This window comes from Quercus suber, unplaced genomic scaffold (genome assembly GCF_002906115.3).
Source record: "Quercus suber isolate HL8 unplaced genomic scaffold, Cork oak 2.0 scaffold_140, whole genome shotgun sequence".
Classification (NCBI taxonomy): domain Eukaryota; kingdom Viridiplantae; phylum Streptophyta; class Magnoliopsida; order Fagales; family Fagaceae; genus Quercus; species Quercus suber.
The window spans coordinates 959,250-971,786 of record NW_027069601.1 but is presented as its reverse complement, the minus strand read 5'-3'; the positions used below and the strand labels follow the sequence as shown (position 1 = coordinate 971,786).

General features: G+C 37.2%; 1 protein-coding gene across 1 annotated transcript; it reads left to right on the top strand.

Moving 5' to 3' along the window:
• Window positions 1-5,602: 5,602 nt before the first annotated feature.
• On the top strand, window positions 5,603-6,229 carry LOC136068897 (uncharacterized). The gene has a single exon (XM_065776723.1). The coding sequence runs from the start codon at window positions 5,603-5,605 to the stop codon at window positions 6,227-6,229; it is 627 nt and encodes a 208-aa protein (XP_065632795.1).
• The last annotated feature ends 6,308 nt before the right edge of the window (window positions 6,230-12,537 follow it).

Genomic DNA, 12,537 nt, shown 5'->3' with positions numbered 1-12,537 from the left:
ATTTTTATAGGTCTATTTATTTTAGCTTAACAGGCAAACTTATTTTTGAAAAGCCATCCTATTTATTAACCATTTACTTATACTACAATACAAGAAATGCATTTAAAAAGTTACCAAAGAAAGAGAGTAGAAAAATCAAACAATATGGGGTTATGAGTTAGACACGCATCAAGGTATTTGTTTGTTTGTTTTTTTTTTTTTTTTTTTTTTTTTTTTTTTTTTTTTTTTTTTTTTAAATAATAGAATTGGATTATGTTAATATAGGATGGGCTTATATTGGGCTTATATTTTAAGAGGGCAAAAGTGGGCTATGCTCCCAATCATCTCATGCAAGCAGCTGATTATTTGTTTACAGTTTTATAACTTTTCATTAGTAATAGTTATATTTTTTTACCTCAAATGCATCAAGGTAAGTTAAGTAAATATTAACAGTTTTTTTGGGTGGGGCCGCGCGGGGGGGGGGGGGGGGGGGTGTGGTGGCGCAAGTTCCCCCTCTCGACCCCCCTGGCTCTGCCTCTGCTTCCAAGGTTGAATACCCATAAGGACTCTTGTATTTTTCATTAAACAATTTTGGTCAAACTACATGGTTACTTCCTATACTTTAGTATACTTTAATGATTTATGAGTGATTTGAATCCCTGAATTGGTTTCTTAAGACTTTAAAGTTTTGTAACTTAATTCCACGAGGGTGAAGCGAAACTTCCAAAGTTTCTTAAGACTTAAAGTCTTATAGCTTAATTGATTCTTTTTTATTTTCTATCAGAGAAGTCTAGGGTTCATATCCCCTCTCCCATGACCATCGAATTAAAAATAATAATAATCTTGAAGTTTAAATTATTTATTGTTTTTGGCCCCTAACAAACTTGCAAGTTGTCACTTTTTAATTTCTAAGAGACATAAAGTAATCAACTTAAGTCCCTAACGAAATTAAAATATTTATTTTGAGTCCTGAATTAACGTATTTAATGGAGTGATAATGTGTCAGCTTTTAGTTTGGTCATATAATATAAAGGACTAAAAGTTATCATTTTAAACTTTAAATATATTTTTTATTTTTTTGAAACCAACTTCAAATATTTCAAATTGTTCAAACTTTAGGAACTAATTTTCCAACATGGTTTTAAAAAGAAAGAAAAAATGAAATTTATTTGCTAATTTTTGGTATTAAACTCTAATTTATGAGAGTAATATTAGAAATGTATATTTTTGGTTTAATTCTTTTAAATTCATTTCTGGATTCTAGATTTTTTTTTTTTTCACACTATTTAATTTGTTTGGCATTTCTATTTAGTTCAATTTGTTTAGCACTTTGAAATAATTATGTTGTCAAAATATAACATAACCAAAAAAAAACCTAAAATTAATTGGTCAACTTAACATAAATTACCATGAATCGGAAAACGAAATCGTGAAATATATGTATTAATTGAAACATGGGGCGATTCTATCTTCTTCTTTTTTTCTCAAAAAAAAAAAAAAAAATGAAACATGGGGTAATAGAAGTTTCAAAATTTAAAAATTAGAATGGTAGTTACCTATAATTTGTTTAACAATTCACTATGTTTTTTAATTTTTTTTTAAAATATGAATTCATTATGTTTTTTCTAAGGAAAACTATCTTAGTATATATTAAGGCACTTATCAATCCATTCTTTTTCTTCCATTTTTGAGAAACGTCAATCGATTCATTAGTGATTGGCATTTACATACAGTGATAGATAAATACATTTCTGGTAAATGCTAAACTAATCGTAAAGACTCCAAAGTCCAAAGACCCAATCCGTAGTACTAGTCCTCCTCAAGATTATTAATATTCTCGTCTTGATTGATTAGTGATGGAGCCTTAGCCCCAATTCTAGTAGTCAAACAAACCTTTGTCTTCATAATTTGCCTACTTAATATAGAAAAGGCACAAGGGTGAAACCAATTTTTAACACAAGTTGAACAAGGATTATAAGAATGACCAAAATAATTTCTTTTATACTGATTTCAATTTTCTTGAAATTAAATCAACATTGGAGGTTAACAATACTTATCATCGACATTTATTTATAATGATTTGTATTTTATATTTTTAGAATGCCAAATATTATATAGGCTCATAGAAGAAAAAAAAAACTAGTCTATCAATAAACTATATGATTGCCATTTTTTTAATTAACATAGTTACATATTTTAAAAAATTACCTGTTGATTTGCACATTTTTTATATTTTTAACACGTGTGTCAAATTCGTGTCAATCTGATTTTATTTTTTATTTGATCCATAAACTTATTTTTTATGCATGATTTAAAACTACAAAAACTTGAAATTTAAAGGTTTGATCAATGATAAAGTTATTAATCTTAATTTTATCTTTTGAAAAATTTGTAAGCAAGGAAATAAAAAATAAATGTTATTTAATGATAAATTTTTCAAAATTAATATCTTATAAAAAGATATTAAGTGGCATTGTAGTAATTGACTCCAACCAAATAAAAAAGATAGATTTGCTCATTAAGAATCTAAGATCTCTATAGTTCTTCTTCAGCATAAGTAAAAGATCACGTCCTACAATCAGAGAGATTTGAAGTCTTGGGGTTCTCTTACAGAAGAAAGAGAGTTGCTGAGTTGGTATTTAACAATGTTTCTTAGAGTTGTTAAACAAGAAAAATGACTGAAATTTAAGGAAAAAAAAAATACCTAAAAAAATGTACTTAATCTAAATTTTATCAAATACCTAATGCACACAAGATTAGCTTATAAAATTTCGTCCAATTCTATACAAGGTGCTATGTTTAATTGCGCATATGTTGGGTTTTATTCCATCCACTATCCATGTGCACAATAATTCATAAACCTCTGTTACAACAACTCCACCATATAATCTCTAAAATTTCAATACTATGCAGACACGGTTAATTAACAGTTAAAGCATATCATTAAATTATGTTGTTCAACATTCATTCAGCCAAAAAAAAAAAAAATCTGTTGTTTAACACATTTTGCCTTATCTATTGATGTTGATGTGTGGATTAAACTTAATAAACTACTGATCGATGCAGATATATGTGCAGTAGAATACTATTGGTCTTGGTCCACTTTGTTTGGATGTTTGTTGGGGGCATAGTGGGTCAAAACCGGTCCTACTTTTGCAGTTTGCACTGTTGGGATTGCAACTCCCCAGGCCCCGCGTTCTCGGCTAAGTTGGCTTGGTGACCATTTACATTCTGAAAGGACTCTTTTAAGTTTAAGGGGGGAATCAAAAGTACATGAACTCTATGCACCATTGTTTGACTGAATATTATATTAGGGTTCATAAATATTGTAATATTCGAATAGTACTATATATAGTAAATGCGCGGTGGTGCAGAAGAACGCTGCATAAAATATTAACTGCACAACGATAAAGCGAAACTTCCAAGGTGCATTCACCCAGAAAAAGAAAAAAAAAAACTTCCTAGGTTGAGTCTTGAATGTTGAATACTCAAAAGTCCTCTTGTATTTTTCATAAAGTAATTTCGGCAAAGACATAATGTTAAAGTCTAGTCAAAAGATGATTTGAATCTTGAACGTTAAATATCCAAAAGTTCTCTTGTATTTTTCTTAATGCAATTTTGGCAAAGACATATTGTTGAAGTCTAGTCAAACGATGATTTTAATCTAATTATATTTATTAAAAGTTTTGTATCTTTCTTTATATTTATTAGTTGAAAAAAAGAGTTTTGTATCTCAATTGTCATTTTATAATATTTTTAAATGATTATTTTTAATCCCTAACAAATTTTAAACTGGTAGTTTTTAATCACAAAATAAAATATAAAGTGTGGGGGAAAAAGCCCAACCTTACGTAGTGGGCTTAGGGTCCTATTTGAGGATTACTGTGTATCCGAAGATGTAGTCCATCTGGAAGAAGGATACATGGAAACGAAGGAGGAGTACAAACTGAAGAGGTCGTCAACAGTCCGAAGAGGTCTTACTCCTCGGATACGAATAGTCTTGATTAATCAAACGTGTGGAAGATCCGAATGATCTTTCTAGCAACCCTAATGATAAAGATAAGCTCTGAGTATGTCTAGAGACGATAAGAACAAAAAAATATCTAAAGGAAAAGTTGCTACCACCGTATTAAATGCACTGTAGCAACTTTTTTTGCCGCACTTATGTGGAGAAGATCCCTGAACAGTGTAACCTCAACTACCGCCACTCACAAAAAACTAAAGAAGATACATGACATGACATACACTCAAGTAGGTACCCAGATGAAGAACAAGTGGACGATGGGGATGATGGGGAAGGATGCTATATAAAGAAGAAGGGCTCCTGATAAAATGGGGACAAAGATAGATGATAGAGAAAGAAAGAAAGGTTTTACTGTAGCCCGTAGAACTGTAATCATTATTCAATTTATCATAAACCTCTTCGAACTTCAACTTATTTCATTTTTACGTGTATCTTTATGCTGGTTTATACTTGGACGTTGTGATCAACCGTTGTGAATTCTACAGTCAACCTAGCTCTGTCATCCACACTCTACAAATTTATTGTTTTGGGTTTGAGCCACAAATCCTAACCCTACAATTGGCGCCGTCCGTGGGAAGAACTTAAACAGAAGCAGAAGCAACAATTGATAATGGTTGAACCAGGGCAACAACCAGCAGAATCTGAGACGTCCCAACACATAGACCATTTTCTCAATTTGGAGCAGAGACAAGATCATGAAGGCAGTGTGCATACTACGCACCCTGAGCGAAGTCAACCACATGGAGGAAGTCACGTGTCTCATGCAGAGAAAAACAACAACATGCAGCTAGAAATTGAGACACTAAAGAAGGAATTGCGCCATGCAAAGAGAAAACGGATCTCTTCACATTCTGATGAGGATTGGGGTGACAAGCAAGATGTCACTTACGAGCAACGATCTCGGACACCAATCAGTGAATCATTTTCCTACGAAGAGGAGCACCGTCGCAAAAGGCAACCTCAAAGCCCATCACGTGGAGGAGTAGGAAACGATTGAATGAGCAAAGCCTTGAATCAAATCTCTAGGTCACCTTTCACGCACAGGATCGAAGGAGCGACACTTCCTCGGTGTTTTAATCAGCCAACCTTTACCATTTATAATGGTAAAACGGACCCTGTGGAGCATGTGAGCCACTTTAATCAAAGGATGACTATCTACTCTAGAGATGAAGCTCTGATGTGTAAGGTCTTCCTCTCCAGTCTTAGACCGGTTGCAATAAGGTGGTTCGACAGCCTGAAAGCAGATTCCATCAATTCTTACAAAGAGCTCACTCAAGCATTTGGTTCACGTTTTGTCATATGCCGAAGAGTGGTCAGGCCTTTGTCTTCTCTGCTATCCTTGAGCATGCAAAAGGGTAAGACCCTGAAGGCGTATTCGAATAGGTATTGAGAGATTTTTAATGATATGAAGGGTAACTTTGATGCAATGGCCCTCGACACGTTCAAGCTGGGCCTCCCTACTAACCACTGTTTAAGGACGTCCTTGTCTAGTAAACCTATTACTAACATGCGTCAGCTCATAGACCGTATTGAAAATATAAAAGAGTTGAAGAAGATCAGTAATAAGGGAAGGGTAAGGACAAGGTTATCCCCCAAGAGATGAGGGAATTCAGTTTGAACCGTTACAATAACAACAAGCCACGGAGAGATTTCGTTGGGCAATTAGGATCAGCAAATGCTCAAGTAGTCAATACTGTGTTCAAGGAGCCAGTCCACCAAGTTTTGGAAAAGATCAAGAATGAACCATTCTTTATGTGGCTGAGTAAGATGGTGGGGAATCCAGAGAGGCGCAATCACAATCTCTATTGCCAATACCACCAAGACCATGGGCATACCACTGAGGATTACAGAAGCTTGTGGGATAAATTGGACAAGTTAGTCCACGAAGGTAAGTTGAGACACCTCTTGCATCACTATAGTGGCCAAGGAGGTCAGATGAATTCTAAGCCCCAGAGGAAAGATACTTCGAAGCCTTCATTAGGAACTATCAACGTTATCTTCGTCGCACTGGGGAGAATAGGGGCCTGGCCGTCCAAGGTTATGTCGGTAGCCCGGTTACCGGCAGAGGACTTTGGTCAAGATCTGAAGAGACCTAAACAGGATATCCAACCGGTTATAGGGTTCTCGGATGATGACAAGATTGGAACCATCCAACCCCATGACGACATTCTGGTAATCACCTTCAGAATTAGAGGATATGATGTGAAGAGGGTACTGGTGGACTAGGGTAGCGCGGTGGAGATAATGTACCCTGACCTCTACAGGGGACTGAACCTAAAACCTGATGACTTAACACCATACAGTTCTCCCCTGGTTAATTTCGAGGGAAGAAGCGTTACCCCGAAGGGCCAAATACGATTACCTGTGCAAACTGGCTCAGAAGTAGTAAAGGTAGATTTCATTGTTGTAGATGTGTATTCCCCTTATACGACAATTGTAGCCAGACCTTGGCTACATACATACGCTGGGGGCTGTTTCCTCTACTTTGCATCAAAAAGTTAAATATCCATACAAAAGGCAAATTTGTGAAATCTGGGGAGATCAATCTTCGGCCAGACAATGCTTGGTGGCTACCACCCAGCACAAGCCCAAAATTGAGTCCTCGGTTAGGGTTGAGAGCTATTTATAGCAGTTAAAAAGTCGGGTATCACCCGTCGAAGATCTAGATGAAGGCGTTAGATGTAAGGATTTAATAAAGGTTCTAATTGGAGACAGATCTCAGATGCCTCTACCAGAAAAGGAAGAGCTAATAGAATTCCTTAAGAGAAATCTTGACGTATTCGTCTGGAATGCTTACGAAGCCCCAGGAGTGGATTCGGAATTCATTTGCCACCATCTGAAGGTTAACTCACTGATTGTCTCCAAGAAGCAGCCTCATCAGCGCCTATCCAAGGAACATGCAGATGCGGTGAAAGAAGAGGTAATGAAACTCAAACAGGCTAGAGCTATTAAAGAAGTTTTTTACCCTGAATGGTTAGTAAATACTGTGGTGGTAAAGAAGAAGAGCAGGAAGTGGCGAGTTTGTGTAGATTTCACCAACTTAAATAAGGTTTGTCCTAAGGACCCATTCCCTATACCGAAAATTGATCAGCTAGTAGATGCCACTGTCGGCCATCCTCAGATGAGTTTCTTGGATGCTTTCCAATGCTACCACCAAATACTGTTACCCCTGGATGACCAGGAGAAGACTGCTTTTGTTACCCCTATTGGTAATTACAATTATAAAGTAATACCATTCGGTTTGAAAAATGTAGGCTCTACTTACCAACGAATAATGACAAGGATGCTTGAGTCACAGCTGAGCAAAAGTATTGAAGTTTATATAGATGACATGGTGGTAAAAAACGAACTCATTTTCGAGCATGTAAAGGACCTTGACAGCACTTTTGAAATCCTAAGAAGACATAAGTTACTTCTAAACGCTTCCAAATGCTTATTCGGTGTAGGGTTAGGCAAGTTCTTGGGGTACATAGTAACACACAGGGAAATTGAGGTTAACTCCGATCAGATAAAAGCTATCCAAAATCTACAGTCTCCTCGGAATCCAAAAGAGGTTCAGAAATTGACAGGAATGACCGCTGCCCTGAACCGATTCATCTCTCGGTCGGCAGATAGGTGTAAAGCTTTCTTCTCACTGATCAACAAGTGAAAAGGGTTTGAGTGGACTGAAGAATGTGCTTCGCCTTTCAACAACTCAAAGACTATTTGGCTCGGCCACCAATTATGTCTAGTCCTGAAACGGATGAGGTCCTGTTTGCCTATATTGCTGTGGTTCCCTATGCCGTAAATCTAGTACTGATACGAGTGGATCAAGGTGTGCAAAGGCCAGTTTACTATGTGAGTAAATCTTTACATGAGGCCGAGATTAGGTATTTGCCGCTGGAGAAAGCCATCTTGGCAGTAGTACTCGGAACATGAAAATTGCCTCATTACTTCTAAGCACATACGGTCGTCGTGCTTACACAACTTCCGCTTAAATTCATACTTCGAAGTGCCGACTACGCAGGAAGAATAGCCAAGTGGGGCACTATCCTCGGGGTTTTCAATATCAAATACATGCCTTGCACTTCAACCAAGGGGCAGATCCTTGCAGATCTGGTGACCGAGTTCACAGAACCTAGTTTAGAAGAAGTAACAGCAGAGAAGGGCATGGATGAAAATCGGTTGGCATGATTTCTCAACAAGGCCCATCCCATTGGGAAGTGTATGTGGACAACGCAGTGAACCAGAAAGGTTCTGGAGTGAGGCTAGTGCTGATATCCCCTGAGAGAATTATCATTGAAAAATCGTTAAGGCTGGATTTCTTGGCAACAAATAATGAAGCAGAGTACGAAACCCTATTGATGGGAATGTCTATGGTCCAGAGAATGGGAGGAAAGGCAGTGGAGTTGTTCTCAGACTCAAGGTTAGTCGTGGGTCAAGTACAAGGTGAGTTTGAGGTGAATGATGAGAGAATGCAAGGATACTTGAGCCGAGTTAAATGTCTGCAATCGGAGTTCAAATTTTTCAATTTGCTGCACATCCCCAGAAGTGGTAACGCATATGCTGACTCTCTGGCCACACTCATACCTCTTCGGCGCAAAATTTACTGAGAGTTATCCTCGTCGAGGACTTGCATGGGCCCACCGAGACAAGAAGAAATGTAATCCAAGTTTACCAAATCAGAACCGAGCTCTGCTAGATGGATCCTATAGTTAAATTCTTGAAAGAAGATATTCTACCTACGGAGAAGAGGGAAGCTGACAAAATTCGGAGGAAGGCGACCAGATTCTAGCTATCTGAGGATCAGAAATTATACAAACACTCCTATTCAGTACCTATTATACATGCATCCTGAAGCGACTGAGTTGCTACTAAAGGAATTGCATGAAAGAATCTGTGGGAGTCACACTAGAGGTAGGTCTTTAGCTCACCGAGCTGTTACTCAAGGTTATTGGTGGCCGAACATGCAAAAAGAAGCCCATAAGTATGTTAAGAAGTGCGATCAATATCAACGATTTGCACCAAACATACACCAACTAGGTGGAGTCCTCAACCCACTATCTAGTCCATGGCTGTTTGCTCAATGGGGCTTAGATATAGTGGGTCTATTCCCAAAAGTCGCAGGAAACAGGAAGTACCTTCTGTTTGGCACAAACTATTTCACCAAATGGGTTGAAGCTGAACCTCTAGCCAACATCCGAGATGTAGATGTGCAGAAATTTGTATGGAAGAATATTATTACTCGTTTCAGAGTTCCTTATACTCTCATCTCGGACAATGGCCTACAGTTCGATAGCAAAGCATTCCGGAATTATTGTAGCGAACTGGGAATTACAAACAGATACTTCATCCCTGCCTATCCCCAGGGGAATGGATAAGTAGAAGCAATTAACAAAGTCATAGTTAATGGATTAAAGAAGAGATTAGACGATGTGAAGGGCAAGTGGGTGGAAGAATTGCCACACGTACTTTGGGCTTACAGAACTACGCCTCGTAGATCTATTGAAGAGACCCCCTTCTTGATGACTTATGGGGTTGAAGCTGTCATCCCTCTAGAGACTGGATTCCCAACTCTGAAAACCAACTCATTCAGTCCGACTGGCAACAATGAGCTGCTAGAAAGGAGTTTAGATTTGATTGAGGAAATGAGAGAAAATGTAATGGTTCGATTAGCACATTACCAACAAAAACTCAAGCAAGGCTATGATGCCAACGTAAAGCTAAGGCCTCTAGAAACTAGTGATTTGGTACTCAGAAAAGTTGTGGGCACTGCAAAAAACCCAGCTTGGGGGAAGTTAGGACCCAATTGGGAAGGGCCATATCATATCACTTTAGGGGCTGGCATTGGGGCATATTTCCTGGAAGACCTAGATAGTCATGTGATACCGCGCCCTTAGAAGGTAAATAACCTCAAAAGGTACTATTATTAATCGAATCTTCTCTTCAATCACCATGACAATTCGTTATCCTTAACGGTTCTATAAGTGTTTAAACTTAAATCTAATCATGCTTGTAGTCCTCAGACCAGATGATTTGGGTTAGTTAACACTCCTTCACGGTTCTCTAAGTGTTTAAACTTAAATCCAATCATGCCTGTAGTCCTCGGACCAAATGATTTAGGTTAGTTAACACTCTTTCACGGTTCTCTAAGTATTTAAACTTAAATCCAATCATGCCTGTAATACTCGGACCAGATGATTTGGGTTAGTTAACACTCCTTAATGGTTCTATAAGTGTTTAAACTTAAATTCAGTCATGTCTGTAGTTCTCGGACCAGATGATTTGGGTTAGTTAACACTCCTTAACGGTTCTCTAAGTGTTTAAACTTAAATCCAATCATGCATATAGTCCTCGGACCAGATGATTTGGGTTAATTAACACTCCTTCGCATGCCTACAATCCTCGGACTAGATAATATGGGTTAGTCAACACCTCCGTACGGTTATTGTTATTGAAGTTTAACTTTGGAATGAGTCATGCCTAAAATTCTCGAATGTATTTAAATTAATTCTAACTTATGATAACATTCTCTGTGCATGTTTGAAAAGACCTGTGAAGCTTTTATATTACTCGTTGCATTCATTACTTAGTAGTAATTCCTATCCAAACTGCTCTTTTCAGTACCAATTTTGGTTATGTACATTGTCAACATGATATGGTGGTTATGTTTACCTACATTACCATAATTACAAAGTACAGTTATTTGTAGCAAAAGTAAGTCATAAGATATGCAATGAAGACACCAGAAGTAAAAGGAAAACTGTTTCTTTGACCAAAAGAAAATAGTTTACAATCCCTTACATAAAAGAAAAACAAATACAAGTACAAAAAAAAAAAAAAAAAAAAAACAACCTAGGAATTCACAGAAAACCTACACGGCAAAAAGTCCACCAAGTGATTTTAAAGTCACCAATTCCGAGAATCTACTATTATCAAAACAAGCGGTTACAAGTAAAGGAATCCCAATACTCTATACCAACCTATAGTTGAACCCTTACCCCAATACCAAATTGGATTTGTTCTGTAGTGACAATCTCTCATTTTCAATGCACAACTCCTAGTACATGACTAACCAATAGATGCACGAATCCCAATAAGCGACTTAATCACCAACTTGAGAAAGATGTTAGCTGCAAAGTTCTTCAGTTTATCACACGATGAATATCACAAAACTCCTTGGTCACAAAACCCTAAGGTGTACAAATACAGTAACTTCTTTAAGAGAAAGATGAACTAGGGCAAATTATGTTTCTGGTCACAATTTGCATGAACGCAACTTTGCTTCACACTTGCACAACCTTTTACGACTTTTAAAATAATCCTTATATATGTTTAGGGTTGTGAGAAAAGAAAGCCTAAACACATACTCACAAATTGGGATGAAATTACATTTGAAAAATTGAATTTTATAAACCTTGACAGATAGAGTATCTATCGGGCTAACTGTCAAGCTTCGGGCTTTAGCAGCTTTTTAAACCTTGATAGATGCTAGTTGTCGAGCTAGTTGTCATGCTTTAAAATCCAGCACTTTCTCACTTGTTTCTTGGATAGACTTGCATGGGTTTAACACTTGAACTTGAGTCCTTGTCCCTTGAAGCATTAAATACATCCTAGATCTACCTAATTACAAGTAAAGAGCATTTTGTCAAAGGACTAGCCAATTCTAAATTGACATATGTTCCTAACATCAATTCACATATGTCCTAACAATCTCCCCATCTGACAATCCGTGACAAAACCACAACAAGCAAATAAACATATGAGAGAAGTCATAAATCACTCAACTCATATTTACTTGTTGAATATAATAAAATCTATCCTAACACAAACTCTTGAAAAAATTTACAAGGAGAGAGTTTATGACAAGTAGACTTTGACAGCCTATATTTTTGAAATACTTTAAACAAAACTCATCAAGGCATCTTAGTGTGAAACATAAATATAAGATTGCATACATTATATAGAAAGCATGTACATAGAGAAAGAAAAGAAATAACACATGTAAAGATAGGTGAAAGAAAGTAATAACAACCTCAACATATATATCAACATAAGTACAAGGTGTGCTGTCACTAAGCGATCACAAGACCAATATACAAGAGATAATGTATATAAAATAGAAGGAAAAGAAAAGATACAAAAATCCTCACTACATCCCTCATATATACACTCCCCCTAACACAAAATCTCCTATACTAAACCTCCCCCTATAAGTATGACTACTCTCATCTCAAAACTACTCCCCCTTTTTGTCACGAGTGACAAAGGGCAAGTACATTAAGTAGACATCTCATCATCATTGGGCGAACTAGCACCATCATTCTCATCAGCATCCTCACTACTAGAGCGTCATCACTTTCGTCCTTAGAGGCTGGTGGAGATGGAGAGAAAGCAATAGTGAAACCACCCATAACAGCCTATCATCGTGCGAGTTCACCTAACACAACTCATCCCTGAGAGTGTCAAGGCAAGTATCCATGCACACAAGCTGTGCCATAATGGCCTCAAGTGTCACTCCACCCATAAACGATGAAGGAGCGGAGGTGGATGGA

Excerpts from the sequence above, each read along its gene's own strand:
- LOC136068897 (XM_065776723.1), top strand. The coding sequence starts at position 5,603 with ATGAGGGAATTCAGTTTGAACCGTTACAATAACAACAAGCCACGGAGA.